The 21533-nt window shown below is 35.3% G+C and overlaps 1 protein-coding gene across 1 annotated transcript in view; it reads left to right on the top strand.

Annotated features, from left to right (window-relative positions):
* The window catches only part of CAPZA2 (capping actin protein of muscle Z-line subunit alpha 2), a 29379-nt gene extending 8790 nt beyond the window's left edge, over positions 1-20589 (top strand). Inside the window, exons 2-10 of the mRNA XM_062491927.1 lie at positions 5183-5246; positions 7201-7252; positions 7900-7963; positions 8553-8759; positions 9921-10000; positions 12807-12885; positions 16360-16431; positions 19019-19081; positions 19891-20589. Coding sequence (XP_062347911.1) covers positions 5183-5246; positions 7201-7252; positions 7900-7963; positions 8553-8759; positions 9921-10000; positions 12807-12885; positions 16360-16431; positions 19019-19081; positions 19891-20031 — 822 coding nt within the window. The 3' untranslated portion in view covers positions 20032-20589. The remainder of the gene's footprint in view (positions 1-5182; positions 5247-7200; positions 7253-7899; positions 7964-8552; positions 8760-9920; positions 10001-12806; positions 12886-16359; positions 16432-19018; positions 19082-19890) is intronic.
* The last annotated feature ends 944 nt before the right edge of the window (positions 20590-21533 follow it).

The following is a 21533-nucleotide window of genomic DNA, read 5'->3' as shown; positions in this document are numbered from 1 at the left end:
CAAGGTCTGCCTTCTCCAACCAGTGTCACTTCTCGTGTGCCAGGAACAGGAAGAGTGATCTCGGGGCGTTTGAAGCCACTATATATAACTTCTTAAAAATAACATAAACTTCAGAATGTCTTAGGCTGGAAAAGATAAAGAAGAATTTCTCTGTGTGTCTGATAGGTATTGTGCATCGAAAAAAATTAAATTGTGAAATAAAGGCAGAAGTATGGAAAAAAGATAGATTTAGCATAATTGCCACCATTCTGTACATTGCTATGTTGCTTTTTGCTTGTGTAGTCCAAAAACTATAAATATTGTTGTAAATGAATGTAGGCATTTGTTGACAGACCAACTGTTTTAATCTCTAGCAGAATAAAGAATTAGGCATAATGTCTAATAATTGTGTTCATCACATACAACATCCTGTCCTTTTCTCTTTTGTTCCGCTTCTCTGTATGAATTTTTACCTTAATTGAAATAGTTTACTTTATCAAACCTAGAAGCTTATTGATTTTATAAACTTCTAACTGATGTGATGGGTAGCATTTGGCTTCACTTAAATTGTGAAAGCAAATCTTGCTATCTCTTACCTACTGAGTGCAGACTTCAATTTAAGCAATATTGAGAGTGGTGTAAATGTGAAAACTGGATAAAGAGAGTGGCTGTAGTGGGGAATGCTTCCCTTCTCAGTATTTCAGAAGTAATTTTTATACTTTTTTTTTTTTAATTTGCTCTCAGCTTCTGTATGATTTGTCCAAATTAATATTCAAACCTGCACAAAGACACAAATCATAAAAATTGGGGGGGGCGGGGGTTAATTTAAGAAATTTAATATAGAAATGCATAGGTTTGTGGTAAAAGCTGTTTTTTTGTAAACCACTGGTGATCAGATGTTCTGGATTAGTGGAGTTCTGCAGTTTATGGTTTCTTGCCACTCTGAAGACTTGAAACCAAGAACTGTAAATCAAATCCACATCAATAAAAACCCTGTCTTAAACTTTAGGTAGTGTTTTGGGAGTAACTACAATAATAAGTGCAGAAACTTCAGGTATTTTATGCCTTCAAGTTTTCTAAAGGAGGACTCAACTGTAACAATTTTTTGTTGCTTGCTGATACTTCCGTAAGTTTCTTGTGTGTAAAGGTGCACACTTTTTGAATGGAAAAAGGTGTTGTCATTTGGATTAAGATATTGTGATGTTTCTGCTTTGGCTTGCTCGAATAAACTTTTAGAATTCTCAATGAATTGAATAATCAGCATTGGTTGCAACTGTAATACACCTGGTTGGTTTTCATAAAACTGTTTTCAGCAGATACAACTTCCTATCTCAGTTTGACTAAAGAGCAGTTTAGCTTTTTGCTTGTCACTTTGTATTAGAAGTTATGTGCATTTTTATCTTTTTTTAGTTGCCCATGAACGTCATGTTTTATATGGACTATCTCTTTTTTATTGTGCTTCCACAAGTGATAGCTGAGCCAGAGGCTGAACAAAAGCAGGAGATCTTCATCTCATAAAGGATCATAGAATTGCATTCATTTATCCTTCAGTATCAGTCTGGGGTTTGAAAAACAGAAGCCTCCTTTAGAGCATTTATTTCTGGAAAAAATCATTGGCAATAAATCTGTAAATGCTTTTCAGTTCTAATGTGTTAAGTAAGACTACTGGATTCAATTATTTTATATAGGCTTCCTGTATGTATGAATTGGGGAAATAATGGCTTTATCAGATACTCATCACAGAGAAGTTAATTCAGTTTAACTGCTGCAGGGAAGTGGATTACTTTTAAATCAGCTTCACAAAGGCAGGTTAGCAAAATACAGAATGTGTCTTAGCTGACACACTCTCAACTTCTGAAAACACATTAGATTTTTTGCTTTTGTAAGTATGAATATATTTTATACTTGATGAGGTATTGATTGCAAATTTGCATGATTATGTTTATCTGTTCTGTAAAAAGTGTCATTTATGATGAATTTTCACACTGAAAAAACTATCAGTGAGAAATTGAACTTTCTTGTAAAATCTTTGTAAAAAGTAATGTCTAAGCTGGTCTGTCCTGAGGACAGCTGTTGCCACTGAATGCTTTTGAATGCATATTACTTACAACGTAGCTAATCTGACTAATAAGAAGTTTTACTGATAGTGAAAAAATAAGCAAAACCAGATTTATATTACTAAAACAGCTGAAAATGAGTTAGTGGTCCAGTTTTAGTTTAGACTTCATGTCTCACCTTACAGATGTTACCAGTTTAAAGTGTGTGGTCATTCAGTGTGGCGTTTGGGCACCCACATTTTGCTTAATTTTGCTTCTGTGGCTACTACCTGCCCAAAACTTGGACCTGTTGATGGACCTGTTATTTCACAACTCCAGATGTCTCTAAGTCGTTTCTCTGCTTGTCCAGAGCTAACCTGGCCTTGGCAGGGATACGCAGTCCTGTTCACCTGAAGTCAAGGAATCAAGAAATGATGTTTCTTCATCTTGAGCTGGGAGTCAGCCTGGTGATAGTCATGCTGAAATCACACAGCTAAACACTTGCTTTTCAGGGCTAGTCCCTCACTTTATTTGGCGCCATGGTTTAACCCCATGCAGCCACCCAGCCGTATCAGCCACTCAGTCACTGCCCCACCACTGGGTTCAGGGAGAGAATCGGAAGGGTAAAAGTGGGAAAACTCATGGGATAAAACCAGTTTAATAAAGGAAGTGAAAGGTGTGCACACAGGCAAAGCTAAACAGGGAATTAATTCACTGCTTCCCATGGGCAGGCAGCTGTTCAACCATCTCCAGGAGAGCAGAGCCCCATCACATGTAGTCGTGACTTGGGAAGTCAAATGCCATCAGTCCAAAATCTCTACTCGTTCCTCCTTCTTCCCCCCACATTATATACTAAGCATGATTTGATATGGTGTGGAATATCCCTTGGTCAGTTAGGGCCACCTCTCCTGGCTGTCTCCTCCCAGCCTCCCAAGCACCCCAACTTCATTGCCAGTGTGTCAGTATGAAAAGCAGCAGAGGCCCTGCCTGTGTAAGCCCTGATCAGCAACAACAAAAACAGCCATTATCAACACTGTGTTCAGCACAAATCCCAAACAGTTTCCTACCAGCAAGTGTTAAGAAAATTATAAATTATAGGAAAAACAATTATAAAATTATAATAATAAAACTGTAAGAAAATAATAAAGCCAAAACCAGCACAATTGGTCATTTGATAAAATTACCTTCTTCACAAGCACTTTAATAATGCTGTGGATTTAGCTTTATTTCACATTCTTTATATTACTTTGGCTTGAGCACTGAGCTGAGGATGGTGCCTTGACTTGAGCAAGAGGGAGAGGAGTGTGCAGATTGGTGATTCAGATAATGCTGGTAAGGCAGATAAGTTTACATTCTTTTAATTCAAAGGAGAAAATTCAAGTTGCTTTATTAAGTAGCTATAGAAGAAGGTGCTCCTGCTTCTCTATGTCTCTTTTGAGAAGAGTGAACTCTGTGGCATTAATTTCAGTATAATGCAAATTCATGTTTACATGGAAAGAGGAGTTCTGATGGTACATAGTTGAGGTAGAATACTAAGGGCTGTCTGCAATCCAAAATGCAGCATTTAGATTAGCAAGTTGGGAACTGAAAACTTTTCCATTCCTCTTATCCAGCTCTGAATGGTAGTGTGCTGTAAGTGATCTGAAAGCTTCTTGGGCTGGTCACATGGGATCTCATGAGTGTTGAACATGGCTAATGAGGCAGTTAATTGCTCTCCCCGGACACTTTAACTTGAACCACCTCTCCTGGAGACCCTTGTCTGAAATTTGGGCCCTGTCATGAAGCAGGTGCCCAAACACTGGCTGTATTGCTATACCCTCAGTTGTAAAAGCTGTTTTCCTGTCAGTTTAAGAGCTCTAGCATGCTCAGACAGTTCTTTCATGGTTTCAAATACAAAGAAATGTGTACATGTAATTCATTCTTTGGTCATTTTTAGGTATTTGTTAATGAAATGTGTGCCTCTCAAAACACCTTAATTTCAAACAGTGCCCCCAGACCCTGAATCTTCCAGCTCTTCATTCCATAGATACATGATAGAAGGTTTTGGAAAAGGAAATTCTGGTTCAGGTAGTATCTTGTATTTGAAGAGCAACACCATATTGAGGATGCAAGAGAGCATTAAGTGTGTGGTGAACCTGGATAACTGTAAAGGATAGCAAATTTTGCCAGGTTAAGTTAGGGTTTGCAATATTTACAATATTTAGTTAGTTAATTTTTATAACGGGTGCCTTTTAACAGTGCAAGGGGGGGAAAAGAATGAATGAAAATGTGTCCACTAAGTGACATTCTGCAAGTGGGGTAGTAGTTGAGAAGTTTAAAAGTTGTGTCATGTTTAGGAAGTATTTTTGTGGGTTTTTTACAAGCACATGTGTCTATGGCTGTGTAGTGAACCAGCTCAGGGACCTGGTCTGAAAAAAAACAAAGAGCAATAACTTTCCTGATTTTGCTCACTCTGCTGTTGTACAAGCACTTGTGCAAGCAGAATGAGAGAGAAAGCCAGAATAGGTGTCCATACTTTTAGTGAAATACTGGCTTATGCTGTGTTTTCTCTGCGAGAAGTTGTGGCTGGAGGCTGTTAATTGCTAGTTAAGATCTCAAGGGTTTTTTTAGCTTTATCTGCTGGTGCTGTGGTACTAAGAGGTTTAGGTAGATGCAGGTGAAATTACAAGCTTTAGTGTCTATGCAGTGATTTTCAGCTCAATCTGTCAATGTGGGCCTTTTGGAAAATATAGAACCATATGATATGCAGTAAAATTGGAAGAGACGGTCTGAAGGTCAGATGCATCTTCATCATGGTTTTTGGCTCTTTTGGATTGTGTATTGATTCCCATGCCTCCATTGACTGAAAGATGACATAGATTGTGAATATATTCTTGATCTTATTTGTTATATTCATCTTTTCCTGTTTGCCAGTAATAGAAAACATGAATGACTCAATTTCACCATCTGCTTCCATCACATATAATCTCTATTCTGTTTGAAGAGGTGGAACTTTTTAGTCTGTTTTATTAATAAAGACAAAGTAGTTGAAATAATGTGAACATTTATGTTAAAGAGTGGGAGTTGTACAATTTCATGCCTGGCTATTAAAAAAACATAATGCATAACTGCTTTGAATGGGAATGAATGCAAGTATATACAACCACATGATTGTTTTTCTGTTTAAGGTGCGTATAGCAGCAAAATTCATAATTCATGCTCCTCCTGGGGAATTCAATGAGGTGTTCAATGGTGAGTATCTGTCTGGTCTGTCCTTTCATTTACGGCATCTATATCCAAAATTGCATTGCTGATTATTCTCCTGAATTTCATGTAGCTTATATTGTAGCAGCTCCCTTGCTAAAAGGGCTGGTTTTGTAGCTGGACATGATAAGCTTTGCAGTCACAAGACTTGAAGTTTAAATGCAAAACAAGGGAAATACTACTTTTGTTTGTGATGTGAGAATGAGCTTTGTCTCTGTTTTCAGTGAGTAATGAATTAACAGTTAGAAGGGTTTCTATTTAAGAAGACACAGACTCTTATTTTAATCTTTGATAGACAGTTATGTTTTTCAACAAAAATTAACCAGCTGAAATTAAAATGATCCTTTTATTATTTTTTAAAGAAGGAATATCATTACAAATACTTAACCTTGAATACACAAAAGACTACTGCCATAATGCCAGTTGTGGAAAGAATATTAATCTTCTCTAATAATTTCTAACCTTTAAATTCTGGACACACTCCATTTGACTGAGTGTGTTGGTAAACTGCAAGGAAACTTAAAATAAGCTTCTTTCAACTATTGTTGTCTGAGCTTTACCTAGATGTTATTTTTTAAATATTGTTGTTTGTCTGTCATCAAGATATTTCGGCATACATATAGTATAAAAAGGCAGGCTTTATAGTTGTGGCTTACAAATGTTTTTAAAGCTATTTAAGTAAAAAGTAAATTTAGTATACTAAACCTGTAGTCAGTGTCAGACTTGAGAGAGCTTAAGTTTATTAAAGAATGCAATGCTTTTACAAGTACCTTGTTCTTAATTAAATTGTGGCCAGCTGATTATCATTTAAAATTAGTTAGTACTTCACTTTTGAAGTGAGATGCTTACTAACTCAGCTTTCTGAAAATTATTAAAATTTCTTAGGGTAGTACTGCTTATAAACTTTATTGTTATGCTGATTCATAGTTGCAACTACCTGCTCAATAACAGTACAATGTGTTTGAAAATACTTAACAAATGTTTGATCACAAATGCCTGCCTGACCAGTATTCATTGAGGTTCAGACTGCCTTCTAAAAAAGAGAGAGAAAGCTTTTAATTCCAATTTTATAAATTGTGGGGTTGGTTGCATGTGGGTTTTTTTCAGTATGTAATGAGGTTTTTTTCTTTCAGGTATTTTGTGTTTTGGTTTGGGTGGGAGTATTTGGTTTATTTCAGGATGGTTTGGTTGGTGGGGTTTTTTTAAAGAAAAAATACCTTAAATATATTCCAGATTGTTTTTTCTTTTCACTTCAATGACACCTTGGAAATATTTAGAAGAGGTTTAATATGTTCAGGCAAGACTAATGATTAGTTGTTTAATGAGCAGTGAATTAAATTGCTATTAAAATAGTGCCTAGTAAAGTACATAAATAAAAATTTGCTGCACAATAAATATTAAGTTATTTTGAGAAGAGATTGACTTTATTCTATATTCATATGTTTCTTGTATCATGGTAGGAGAGATGCTATTATGGTGTATAGTTCTTTGCCCAGTAAGTGTCGTTAAGGAATGAGACTAAAAAGGGTAAGGCTTAAAAACCAGTAAGTTCAATGCATACCATATTAGTGTCATCAGAATATAGTAACAGTAATATGGTGTGATGGTGTTGGTAATACACATTTTAAAGGAAACTTGGTAGAATTCTGTGCTGTTCTCATTCAGAGCCTCTCTAAAAACTAGATTGATAGATTCCTTGAGCCTGTAGAATACAGCTTGTACCTATTTGCCAGATTGTCTTGGAAGAGATCAATTTCCGTACTATTATTTTCATTTTATTCAGTCAAAATTATAAAATATGAAGCAATAAATCGCCTACCTAGTGATATCTGTGGGTATGGAGTAGTTTGGGTTTTTTTGTGCAGTCTGTTGACGTTTGTTATGTGACTGAAACAAGTTTCTGAGTTAACTGTACTTACATGTTGTAAACACCTCCTTTCAGATGTTCGGTTGCTGCTTAATAATGACAATCTTCTCAGGGAAGGAGCAGCCCAGTAAGTACCAGATGTCACATAACCAGTTGCATAAAAACAAGATGTTTTTTCAGTAGGACTTGCCTAATCAGTAATCGGTTCATTTAAAGATGTGTGCTTGGCAAGTAAAACCCTATTGTGTGTGTTGGGCATCTTTGATCAAGACGAAATTCTTGGCAGAGGAGAGACCTTTGTTGTATCCTAATGATTAGAGCAATTTTATTTTCTGTTTCATGGTAGATGTTACTTGAACATCTGTAAGATACTGCATCCTTACTTCTGTATCAGAACGTTATGCCTGGTGTACTTTGATGCCAAAATTAGTTTCATCTGTAAGAGTGGAGATGTGTGGCTTAGTAGGTCAGATCCCTGTAGAATTTAAACTTTATCTGTTTCTCCAGTTTCTGTGGTTTGCTGTAAAGCTTAGGTGTTTGTCTGTATCAGGTTATTTCTGAATGTTAATTTTTGTGTAATGGTGGTTGGAATCTGTAATACAAGCACTGAGTGAACCAAAGTGATTCCAAGAATTTTGGTCTGCTAGGTAAAGCATTGGTATATTTTTTTAATGCATCATTGCCCAGATTATTAGCTATTATTTAGATGCCTTAACTGCTACTAAGGAATAAGGCTGTGCTTGATGTAGACTTTTGGGTTTTTTTCTCTTGTAGTGCATTTGCACAGTACAACTTGGACCAGTTTACTCCTGTAAAGATTGACGGTTACGACGAACAGGTATGAATACAATGAAATACTTGCAATCTTCCTTAAACTGTTAAAGATGTTCTGGTACTGGAACAGTTCTTGGCAAGAAAATTCAAAGAAATTCATCTTCCCTACCAAAATGTAGAGATTGTGCCCCTTCAGTATTACCAGCACCAAGTCCCATAAATTAATCACCCAGGGGTATCTAAAGAATTGGAATTTTAGTCTGCGGTGTTGGCTGAATTCAATGTTTTGTAGCTGTAAAAAAATTTTACTCCATCTTTAGTAGTAGAAGACATGAATTTCTGTCTTGCATCATTTGTTGCAGTATGAGGGTAAGAGTCAAGATTTGTTTCTCAGAGGCATTTTATCATACTCGCCCTCTCTCTTGCTGTATGCATATTTTGTGTATATGCTGTATGCATATTATGCATACTTACATAAAATGTAAGTCTTTGGGTGTGATTAAGCTCCCATTAAATGCAGGATATAATTAGATTTGTCATGGGTTTTTTATTTTTTACTGAATAGAAAATGTTATTAACTAGTTTTATTATTTAATAATTTTTATATAATATATATAAATGAAATAAATTTTAACTTAAGTTTTATAATACAGGTTTTGATAACAGAACATGGTGATTTGGGAAATGGAAAATTTCTGGATCCCAAGAACAAGATTTCTTTTAAATTTGATCACTTAAGAAAGGAGGCTACTGATCCTAGACCCCACGAAGTTGAAAATGCCATAGAGTCCTGGAGAAATTCAGTTGAAACAGCTATGAAAGCATATGTGAAGGAACACTATCCAAATGGTGTCTGCACAGTAAGTGCTAAATTACATAACCATCGTACCACTATACATAGGTATAAATTTTAAAAGGGAGCTATTTGTAAACCAGAAAGACAGGCAGTTTAGGCTGTAAAGAATTTATTCCTGTTGGGGGTTCATGGGAGATGCGGGAAAGCTTCAGTAATTTAATGTTTTAGCTATTGGATTATTAGTGGGTGGTTACTGCAGGTCATACTGAAGAATTACCTCTGTATTTAAGCATTTTTATTTAAATTTCTTAATGCATTTAGACATTTTGTGGACTACTGCAGGTTGATCCTGGCTATCTGGCTTGTTGCTTAGAAGTGGAGAAAAATTCTCTAAGATGGAAACGTCTACCTTGGCTTGGTTTCTTGACAAAACTGTCTTAGTAAAGCAAACTGGTTTTGCTCCATCATATCTCCTATATATCCAAGGGCTGTATTATTATCATCAGAACTAGTGGTTCTGATAGCTTCTTAAAATAAAACCTCTTAGTCTGGACTAAAATAGTATTTGCTTGCTGTTACAAGCCCTATGGCTATTTAAATCTCAGCAAACTGATCTATTGATAGCTGTTCTTGCTTCATGTTGATGTGACAGAAAAATTAATTGGGGGGGCGGGTGGAAGTAAATCAGCTGCTGAGTTAACAAATTGAATTGGATTCCCAGATGAGTTCCAGTTCCTGTAAAGGAAACCAGATTGGATGGTTGCTGAAATATTGAAATAATTTTTAGGACTATTTGATCTGGGGGGAATAAAGCAGAACAGAGGAGCAAACCCATCCTTTTTGCTATTCTGTACAGGCTTAAGTTGTCATATAATTGGTAGAATAACCGGTGTTTGAAACCCAGCTGGTAATAAATATATATTGTTTCAGTAGTCACTGTTATAGGCTTAGAATTCCTGTAGTGGTAGAAAAAGGTGTTCACAATATATAAAATTGAATTAAGATGGTTGGCCTTCAGGCTTTTTAATCCTAGATTTTTCTGCATTGTAATACTTTATTGTTATATGTACAGAGTATTATGTATAACCATAATGGTCATGAAATTAAATTTTGCCGTTCATGTAAACAACAGTAGAACCAGATAGCTAAGCCGTTTGAGCAAGGTCTACTCAGACTTAGACTCTTACTTTTTTTCTTTTTTTTTTCTTTTTTTTTCCTAATTAAGGTGTATGGCAAAACAATTGATGGACAGCAAACCATTATTGCATGCATAGAGAGCCATCAGTTTCAAGCAAAAAATTTTTGGTAAGTTTCTGTATGGATCCACAGGCAGTAAAGTATAGCAAACTGAATAAGTGCCATTACACTGATAATCCTTAGTTAAGAGAAGGTGGAAGAATATCTTGTATGGGACCCTTCTCCCTCCACCTCACTCAGGTTTTTCTGTCAAAACTGTAGAAGTATCTTCCTTTGTGATAAGTAAAATGGCACACTATGTACCTGCATCTCCTTCGCAGAACTTCGCGAAATTTCATATTACACATATGACATATGTGATTAATTTTCCTGCTTGTCACACTGACACCAATACTCATGGCTGTCTTCCCTAACACAGTTGCTTTGACTTGTTTTGCTTCCTTTGTGACTGACAGGATAAAAACAGCTCCTTCTAGTTTCAATTTCTCAGAGAAAGAAGATGACCAAAAATCACTTTACGGTGGGACTTAAGTGATCAGTTTTGGGGTTAGGCAGATAAAGGTGATTTTGGATGAAATAAACTCTTACAAACCACAGTGCTTTTTGGGTTTTTTCTGAACTTGGTTGAATGATGTTTTCCACAGTTTGAAGTGAACTTTGGATAGCTCCATACAGGAAAATGGCCAGAGTTGACATAAAATATCACAGTATCAGGAATGGGTTAAGGAGGTTATATCCTAAAGATAGCTTATATATGCAGTTGTCAGAAAAAAGGTATTTCATTATTTGGTTTACTATTTTGAAGCTGCTTGCAGTTTATATTAGTAATCCCACAGGTAGTGAATGGAAGTACAGAAATCTTCAGGTTTTGATTCTGAAGGTGGTATTACATATCCATAGTAATTTCAGCATGAGTATTATCAGTTAAAATTTTGGCCCAGTACACTGATTTTTATTGAATTTGCATAGCTAATAAATATTTGTTCTTACTGACTTAAACTTGACTAGTTAAGTCTGCATGTTTTACATCAATATTGGGAGTAACTTGAAATAGTACTGGTTTTCTTTTTAGTCTGGAAGTATGAATGAAATTTGATATTCCAAATAATTAATTTTATCGTCTTTAAAGAAGAGGAAGAGAGATACAGCAACCTTTTATAGATGGAGAAAATCTTTTTTTGAAAGTTTCTTTATTAAAAGTTACGGTTGGGCATCTATGGGTAAATATTGATCATGTTTTTAAGAGTTTTCCAGGGATAGTCAGACTTTAATTCTTGTTTTTAGCAAATTGTAATAAATGCATATTGGTTTGGGAGATTTAGAGATGGAGGAATGGATTCCAAGTTAACCAGATCCCTCAGTTATCCAGCTCTATGGCTGGATATCCAGCCCAAGACACAGCCAATACTTATTCTCAAGGTGTTCCAGCTTTTTAGGCATTTGGAAGTCTGTCAGCCTACTATGAGAGTAAGTTTGTTGGGTAATAGAAAACCAATACATATCAAAGAAAAAATACTGTGTGATTATTTGAAATACTATCAACATAGTAGGCTAGATAGCTTATTAAAGAAAGAAGAGGAAAGTTAATCTCTTACAAAACATTCTAAGTCAGCTGAGCTAAATGAAGAAATGGTGGTGTTTTTATCTTAGAACATTTCCTACAGAACTTGATTTTTTTTTTTAATAGCAACTTAAGGACAAAAAAGATATCCCAGAGTGGAAACACTGTGGTCATCTTAGCTTCAAGAGACCACAGAGTGGCTGAGAATCAAACAAATCTCTTAGCTAGCTATTGAATCCCTGGCATCCAAAAACTAGAATTGTAGCTAAGGTATAATCCAGCACATGAGTTTTCGCATAATCAGTGGGTCAGTCTATAAGGCTACTAGTAGTATTAGTGTCACTAAGTTGGGCAACCCTTTCAGTTCTCTTAGCAATGCCAACAAGCTTCTGAATTGTCTTAGTTTATATTTTCAGTGATAATTTGTGTATTGTCTGAAATAATAACCAATGGCTATATAGATGAGTTACCATTGTTACTGTCTTATGATGTGTCATTATATAGATTCATTAGTAGCTCTTACTTTTCATATTTTATGTCTTTCTCTCCCTTTATTGAATACACTGGAATCTACACCAAACATTAGCAGGACTGGAACACATAGTATCAACTTTCTTTCCTTCTTTAAGTGCAAACACAAGACAAATCATGGACTGCTGCAGTGCATTCTTAATTTGGCTCTATAGTACTAACCTTCTAATCCACTAACTTCATAGCTAAATAAGAAAATGTCTAGTTTACAAGAAAGAAATCAGTTGAAACTACATGCTCTCCCTATACTATTTTCCAGGTTTTTGAAACACCCTTTAGGCATTTTGGCAAGGATTTTGAATTTGTGAGAGGAAACTGGAAGGAAATAATGGACCTGGAAGGGAAATGCTAGAAGAGTTGAAAGGCCTAGTTACAGTTAAACCCAGCAGAAAGTCTTGCTACTTCAATGTTTCTTCCATTCAAGTTTCTGATAACCTGAGGTGAAGTGTGATACTGGCTGATGTAGCAAGTCATCCAGGTCCTAGAATATTGACTGTGTGTGCCTCACTAATACTACAAGAGAGAAAGAACATGGAGGCTTTAGATATTTTCTGAAGTTAAGACCTCTTGTTAAAAGATCCTTAATAATAAATCTCCTTGGTCCACATTGAAAACTGAGGTTAAATATTTTGGGAAACTGAGCTGTTCTGTTTTTGACTGATTGAAGCTGAATCCTTAGGGGAAGATTTTCTGCATATGTAGTTGCACTGCAAATTTTATTCTCTGGTTTCCTTTGACTATCAGTTGTATGTTGGGATAATTTTTTTTCATAACCAGTGGGGTGACATCCAATTTCTGTTTTACTGTTTGCTTTTTTTTAAGGAATGGCCGTTGGAGGTCAGAATGGAAGTTTACAATCACCCCTTCAACTACTCAAGTGGCTGGCATCTTGAAAATTCAGGTATGCTTATCTCAAACTGTGTCCTGAGCCACAAAGTCTCCAGTCATTATCAAGGGAGACTCAGGCCAACGTATCAAATATGTTAAGGGAAAATGGGGACCCAGTAAGCAAGGCAGCAATGCTTATTCACTTAAGTGTTAGTGACTTAATTTGCATATTTATCTAATCCTTAAAACATAAAATATGTGTTTCATATAATGATTCAGAGGACTTAAGAAGGTGTATACACCTCAGATAGGCATATACCTCTTTGGTTTCCTGTTGAATTCACAGTGAGACAAGCCTTTCCTGAGGATAGGCCTGTTCTGAAATAGAATTTTTTTTTCATTTTAACTGATAATGTGGTTTTTTTAATGTTATCATATTGTTCAGAAACGTGAAACCTTTGGTTTCACCAGTTCCACCACCAGAAATGTTTGAATCTCTGTCATCTTCATTCAGAATTTGGCTTTCCTGATGGCTTAAGGGCATTCAGAAAGGAGGAATTCCAAGCAGGCAGAAGTCTTGAGACCAAAGGAAGTCTGCCATGTGGTAGGCAGAGCAACTCGACTTCCTGGATTGGTTCCCTGGAATGTGTGCACATACATTGCAACAGTTTATTGAAACAGTTCTGGGATCAGGGACTAGAAACTTAATGCAGTCTGACTTTCTGTATAGTATGTTATTTTTTTTTGTTGATTTTTTTTCGTTGATTTTTTTTTTCTTACTGTTCTTGTGCCCTCATGAGTTTTGCTTGTCCTTACTGCTCAGTGATGACTGCAGAAGGAAGATGCAAAGGAATGTTTTTGTAGCCTGAGGCTAGGATGTTATTTTAGGATGTGGTAGCTGTGTTCAGGCAAGGGGACCCTGAATCTGTTTTGCCATGCTAGTGCCAACATTTGGAATGATAGTCAAAATTTGAACAGCCATTATTACGTTGTCAGATCACAACAGTCATGGTAAGCACCTTAAGTAACTGCTAGGTTTCTCGAGACTTTGTCACTTAAATTCAGCTTGCAGCAAAGCAGGTATTTTCTCCACAGCACATACTTTTGGTTAAATATCTTGAGTTTTCCAGAACAAGGAAACAGGTGTCTACCTAATTAATGGAAAGGTTAGGGCAGCAGCCAAAAATATAGTCTGAACAAGGAATTAATTCACATTCTAATCAGCTTTTCCATTTGGGCACCAGATGATTTTGTCTTTTAGTACTATTTCACATAATTAATCAAGTCATTATTTATATTCATTAAAGTCTGTGTTCTGGACAGTGATAAAAAGTTCTACTTTTCCGCTTGTGTAGAAACTATTTGTTTCACCAAGCAATTTTGAACTCAGTTTTAAATTTTTAGAAATTGTGTACAGTTTCTTCAATGTATGTGGGAGTGGTCCCTCTTCACCTTACAAAACAAACAAACAAAAAAAGCACTTTAATTCTTTTTTTAAGGATCAAAATATTTTTCTAGAAAATGAAGTCTCTACAGCATTAGTATAATTTTAGAGTACTGAGATTTCAGTGTTGTTTGCAAAACTTTTGACAGTAATACACTATTGCTCTGTTTCTGATAAGACCTTTTATTAATAAGTTGGAGGAAATTGCAACATCACCTGCTATCTTCAGGTGTCTTCCGTTTTTTTAAGATAATTTGTGCAATTTCTTCCTTTTTTCTTAAATTCTGTTAATTCTGATGTAGGACATGCTCAATTGTCACAGTCTCTTGTTTAATTTTCTTTAATTATATGTAAGGGGAAAAGCAACAGCAGAGCCTTTTACTAAAACTAAGTCCCTCTGGCTTTTAGCATGCTCCAACTATGCATGGAAAACAACGATAAGTGTACTGGTTGCTAATTTTATCTCTTAGATAATTTGTTATTCTCATCCCTCCTTAGTTAACCTTTCCAAGAGGTTCTGTTCATAAACATCCTCCTTCTTGTAGTCTTCTGAACCCAGACCTAGCATTCTAGAAGAATGTCAGCAGTGAGGTATAGTACAGAACAGTTACTTCTCATATTTTGTTTTAGATATAACACATCCTAGAATTAGATTTGACTCTTCATCTCTCTTAAGCTTTTAGGTCTGAGTGTTTGCCAAGAATGACTCAGTTACACAGATAAGATGTTTGTGCTGGTGTTGGCTTAGAGCCTAAGGGAGGTTTGGGCTCTGCAGTGAATTGTGATGGACAAGGCGTAACACCTACATTTCTTTGGGTTCTGCTGCTTCACTGGGAGTTCTTAGAATTATGCACTGAGTAAGCACTTCTCATTTTTAGGAAATGAATTGAAAAAGACTGGCAGAGGTTTTACCCAGCAGTGTTTGATTTGAAAAGGAACTTCTTCTGTGGTTAGGTTGATACCTTTTGTTCCAAAACAAGTATTTGACAATAAGCAAAATAATAATTTAAGATGAATCATAGGAAATTATGTTTTACTCATATAGGAAACCTTTCCTTTGTGTGCTATTATAGCTGTCTTACTGTGTGTCATGTTTTTTCTGTTATTCATAAACTTGAGGGTCTTTTGCACATATGATCATAATGCCTAGGAAATTTTACTACTTTGAATTAATCTCAAAATTATGTTGCCTAATAGGGTGAGACACAAATGTTTCATTTTCTCATAACATCAGTTATGTTGACTATCTTGACTTCATCAAACTTGTAAAAAATCTTCAAAGTTGCTTATTTAAATGTCAGTGACCTGCATAGTTTCTATATCCATTATTGTTAATCATCACATGTAGTTTTTTATATGCTTCCTGGTTTTTAAGTTTTCCAACAGTTTTATAGGGAACTAATTGTTTTCTTATTTGCCCCAACTGTATTTAAAAGTGATAAAGTTAGCTTGGGTAGCGTTCTCCTGCAAAATAATCAAGGAAGCTGTTCTGTAGATAGAGCATTTCAGGAATAAATAATTTCATTTGGCTTTGCTATCTAATCTTGGGAACTAGTTTGTCTAGATAAACACAGCTTATGTTATGAGATATATCTAATAGAGGAAAAGATCAAACCCAGAGCTAGAAAGGGAAGCTTAATGTTGCACTGTCCCTAGAAAGCAGGGACAATTTGGGGAAGCAGAAAACCTTCAGTATTTTGAAACCTTCCCAAAACTATTCTAATTTTAAATATGTCTTCACCATTTAGAATTATCTGCTCTATTCATTTCAAGAGTTTCTAGTCACAATAGGGTCACATAAATAAGGTACTGTCACCTTCATGATGTTAACCAAAACCTAAACTACTTTGCTTGAAGTAATACTTAAGGCACATGAACACAAATTATGTTTCCAGACTGGCCTCTTCACTATTCCCCCTCAAAAATAGTAAATTCTACATTATTTTGGTTTTCCCATTTGATTTTGTTCTGTAACATTCTGTATGTGGTTTTGACTGATTTGTATAGGTTTCTTACTGCGAGAAGTAGCACAACACTTTGAATTTCCTGCATGTTGTTGATCTGTAAAACTTAATATGAGGTTCTTTGTTTTATTCTCTGTAGGTTCACTATTATGAAGATGGTAATGTTCAGCTGGTGAGCCATAAAGACATACAAGATTCTCTAACAGTGTCTGTAAGTGACCTTTAAAGACCTTACTGTGTATATTGAAGTGACTTTCTAATTCAGAAATAGACAGAAGCTTAAAAAAAGCTCAGAAGTTTTGAGAAGTTTGTTCTTCTACATGTATGGGAAGTAATGTTCAAATGTACAGATATTTTATATGTAATATTTACTATTTCTACCTAACATGTAGCTAGTGTTATAATAAAAGTTAAAGAAAAATTAATGTATGATTGCATGTGGCTTATATAAGCTACTTTAACTTAGATTTTAAAGCTTTAATTAGCTAGTAGTCAGTCTTCCTGCACTTCTGTTATTTTTAAACTTTGGTCTGCAGAATGACCTGTAGAATTAAGTTTTGAATATGAAGGAGGCTTGAGTTAAAATAACTGACTTTAGTAGTACAATCTCTAGGAGATTGCTTCCTTTGCTCACTGGAAGACCAGTATGCTAAAATAGTAAACATTTGGTACCAACTGAGAAGCAGTAGTGGGTATTCTCCCTTAATTTTCTCCATCTGTATCTGGTGCTGTCAGTGTCTTGTTCTGCCCTTTGAGAGATGGTTCAACTTGAGAATCATAACACACTTCTTATTTCAAACATCATATTTTTTAACTTCTTGCCAAACGGATTATTATAGTAATGAGGAGCAAACAACAGAAGTAAAAATTGTTTGGAAATAGTACCAGATGTATAGTTTAAGGATTGATAATGTTCCACTGTGAACAGCTACTACTTCTGAAATAATGTCTGTAATGGCATTTATAAACCGCAAGATCTTCTGTCATTTTAGTAAAATTTAAGGCTGTGAGGTTAAGCTGGCAAAGCTAAACTGTAAAAGTGAACAATAGAAGTATTTTAACAATAATGACTAGTAGTGGCCAGTTTGGTTCAATAGCTCAATTCATCAATACAGAACATTGTTCATTAATACAAAGCAAGGCTTGTTGGCTTTTTAGTTACAATAGCACCATAAAAAATGGGGGAATGTGGTGCCAACTGATAACAGTTCTAGAGCTGTAGATATAAAATTACTTCTGATTCCCCAGAGCAAAGGGGTCTGTTTAGTCTTTCATTCAAATAAGAGTTGCTTCAGGGAAAGCTATGTGGATGCAGTTCTCCTGTCAATAGGTTTTGCTTCACTTACTGTTGGGAAGAAATTTAATCCTGTTTTGCAATTCACTAAAGCAGCAGCAGACTGATGAGTAGGAAAACATTGTTTACATAACTTAGCTAAAATAAAAGCAAGTATGCTGCTGGTTACCAATTTTTAACCTTGGTTGTGAACTTCATAGAGGGCAGAGGCTGTAGAAGTTCTTATTTCACACAGAAGAAATGATAGGTAGATTTTTAAAGCAGCCTCAATGACTCCTCTTTTTTTGTTGTTTGTCAGAGGACCCATTTTAAAACCATTAACAGGCACAACAGAAATAAATGACTGAAGAATTCTCTTGTTGTTAGAGCTGTGAATAATTTTGCTGAAGGTTATTTTCATATCCCTTGTTTTCCTTTGAGACAAATAAGACCTTATACCTCTGAATTTTTCCTTTCATTAGCAGAACCTTTGAAAGCATTTCCTCAGTTCAATGAAAAGTCAAAACCTTTTCATTTCTTCATTTGTTCATCTTGCTCTCTGCCTCCTCCTTAATGGCCCTTGCAGTGTCCAAGAGCACTTTCCCAGCTGTTAGGTGCAGTTTCACTGAAACTTTGAACCATTTATGGTTGAAGCTGCCAGAGTTTTTTCCAGGTCTTTGCCTTTGCAGGAATGAGGGATTACATGGGACAAGAACAGTTGTAATTTTTAACAGCTTCTGCAAAAGCAGTCATAGGAATGTCTCCAGTGCTAATTGGAAGTTTGGAAATTCATGAACCCACACTTTCTGCTGGAGACTTCTTTTAAGCACTTCAGCAAATATACCTCCAGATTGACTGATGGAATAGATTTTATTTTTTAAAAACCCACGCACTTGCATCCTTAATCAGTTTCTTTTCTGACTTCATCCTTATCAGTCATGGTGAAATTTGCACACTCATTTTTGCAAGATGTATTTGGGGATGGTTTTGGAATACCAGATAGTAAAGTCTAGTGTTTTCCTCAGCTTAGTCTCCAGATTCAGAATGTTTAGTGGAGTGGTAGACAAATCTGTATTGGTTTCTTGGTTATATTCTGCTATAACTTCTGGCTTAGCTGATGTTCTTGAAGTTTTCTTGAATTTGTACTGTAAATGTAGTATTGGTAATGTTGTTATCTGTACTTTGTATGATTTTAGAGATTTGGGTGGGTACTGTCATTTTTTCCAAATGCTGATCTGTTCCATCTGTCTTTTTATCATAGCATAGAATTCTTATCAAAATACGTTAATGAGCTTCATTGCATTCTTTATACTTGTTACAGTTTGATTTTATTTTTCTAGCATCATCCTTCTCATCATATGGGATAGGCCTTTTGAATGAATGTTCAGTTTTGGTTTAGCCACTGAACAGTCAAATGTTCTCATTGCATCTACCTGACATCACTCATAATTATAGGAAAAATATAATCCAACTGGTCCTAGAATTATGCTGTATGTCAGACCTAATTCAAATGTTTTTTTCCTAGAATGAAGCCCAGACAGCGAAGGAATTTATAAAAATTGTAGAGGCTGCAGAAAATGAATATCAGGTATGTTGAAACAAATACTGTATTCTTGCTCATATTTATAGCGTTACCATATACTTAACCAAAACTAGTATTCTAAAACCAGCAGTTAATGCAGTTCCATATGAATGGATTTATGTGCTGCTAACTCTGTCTTGCCTTTTCATACCTTCTGGTGGTTGTGCTGACCTGCCTAACATTGCAACAGAAGTAATTTTTTGAGAGTGCAGAAGTTCCTTGCATGTTTAAGTATCAGCAATTCTGATGTCAATAAAGCATTAGTGCATTCCCTAAGTGGAATTTTTGTACAGATTCTGTTCAGATACTACTCTGTTACAGACAGCTTTGCTAAATATGACTATAGGCATTACCTCTTTAAATTAATCATTTTGAAGTTAGAAAAGTGTAACTGTTATGGATACCCACTGCAGAAGTGGATACATGTTCAGGCCTTGAACATAAGGTAAATTTCAGACACTGGGTTCTGTCAGTTTGAAAGAAACACTCTTTAATAAAAATTTTTGAAGTATCTATAGTATGCATTATATTCAAGTTCAAACCATGTTGTGGACTGACTTTAGCATCTCCACAGGAAAAACAGTGGAAGACTTGTCTGCCTGGAATTAATGATGTATGAGCTAGCTCGGATCAGCATTTTATTCATGCTGCTGTTAACCACTCTGTGGTTTGCTGAAACACCATGGCTATGGCCAGGTTTATTGCACATATCACTAATTAAACCTGTTAGGAAGCAGCAGGCCACTGAGTCACTGAATGTTTATGTGGCATCCTAGTTCACATGTCTTTGTTTTGTATGACTTTGTGTTTGACAGACTGCTATCAGTGAGAACTATCAGACTATGTCGGACACTACTTTCAAGGCCTTACGTCGACAGCTGCCAGTGACCCGCACCAAGATTGACTGGAACAAGATCCTTAGCTATAAGATTGGAAAAGAGATGCAGAATGCTTAAAGTGAACAGTGCATGACTGGATCATTTTAGTGTCCTTGTATACAAATAAAAATTATTACAAAAAATATTTGGAACTGTCAAATCACCCAGTCAGCATGGGCTTTTGCCATTGAAAATCACTGTAAGTAGTTTGGTTAGAGCACAAAGCTTAGCTAATTGACTCTTTTCTTTTTCCTTCCTTTCAGAGGGTTGCAACTTCACTATAGCTGAATATCTTCCTTTAGAGTTTCCGTTGTACCTTTATTTTTTTATAATGAAGAGACCATGCCTTTAGTTTTCAATTACACGTTAAGAACAGTTGGAAAAAATATTTTTGAAAATGATAACCCTTCCTCTTGCTTTCATGTGAAATGGACAACTTGCAAAATTTGCTGGATTCCTTCTGGAGATCAGTAACATGCATTTCTAGGTCAAGGTCAACATGGAGTTAGCCATAGGTGCTGTTTTTGAAATCATCTGTCCTTTCATTGTATGTAAAATTGGGAAAAATGTTTTCTGTATCATTTAAGCCTAGAAGACATACTTGCTAGCCCCATGGTTAGCTATTTTTTTTTTTTTTTTTAAGAAAAGGCCAAGGTCTAATGCTGTTTTAAGATTTTGAAATTAAATAAAAGTACTTACTCCAGAAATGCATTTAATGCTTTGTTCTGACAATTATGAGCTCAAACTCCATCTGCCCTCCAGGTTTTTTTATCATAAAGCTACAAATGTATTAAACAAGGCATATTGTAATATATATAATCCTGTACTCATTACTATGTCTGTTTATTTTTTCTTGGATTGAAATGTACTAAAATTCAATGTGACATTAAAATGCAAATTTTCTATTTATTTGAGTATCAGATTGCTTCCTGATATAGCCAGTTTTTGGTGTTTCTAAATGTTTTTAAAATTCTGCTTAAAACAGCCACAAACTTGTGTATTTCAAGACTGTAGTATCACTATTGTTTTCATCTGCATTTAAAAAACATCTGCATATGGAAGTCTACCTAAAAGAGTTATGTTGTAGCTTCATGTTGACTACAGAGGATAGAAGAAATTCCAAGACCAAAAATTAATGATTTGTCTGGATAATTCTTTCCCTGTCTGATATATCTTATTTTGAAAATGGATGTCAGGTATCTAAAAACACAGACTTTGTTACAAATGCTCTATTAACACTTTCGTGAAATGCATGATTTCATTTTAAATTGGATAAAAACTTGTTTTACAGTGTGCTACCTGCTTACATGCTCATGAAAATTAAACAGCTTTTTTATTTTTTAGAAGGCAGGTGTTTATAAACACTCCTAAACCAGTAAAACTTACACAAATGTTTTATGTCTTTGTTTACAGCATGATCTAATTCCCTTAAACATTCAAGTTACAGCATAGCAAGAGAATCTAGACTTGTACTGAGTATAAAAATGTGCATATGAAGTAGTTTGTTGTTTGAATTTTAATAGCAATACCCCAATATTCTGTTCTTCAGTGCTTTCTTATAAAGAGGTAGAGAAGTTCTT

This window comes from Cinclus cinclus, chromosome 4 (assembly GCF_963662255.1).
Source record: "Cinclus cinclus chromosome 4, bCinCin1.1, whole genome shotgun sequence".
Classification (NCBI taxonomy): domain Eukaryota; kingdom Metazoa; phylum Chordata; class Aves; order Passeriformes; family Cinclidae; genus Cinclus; species Cinclus cinclus.
This window is presented reverse-complemented; position numbering and strand designations above follow the sequence as displayed.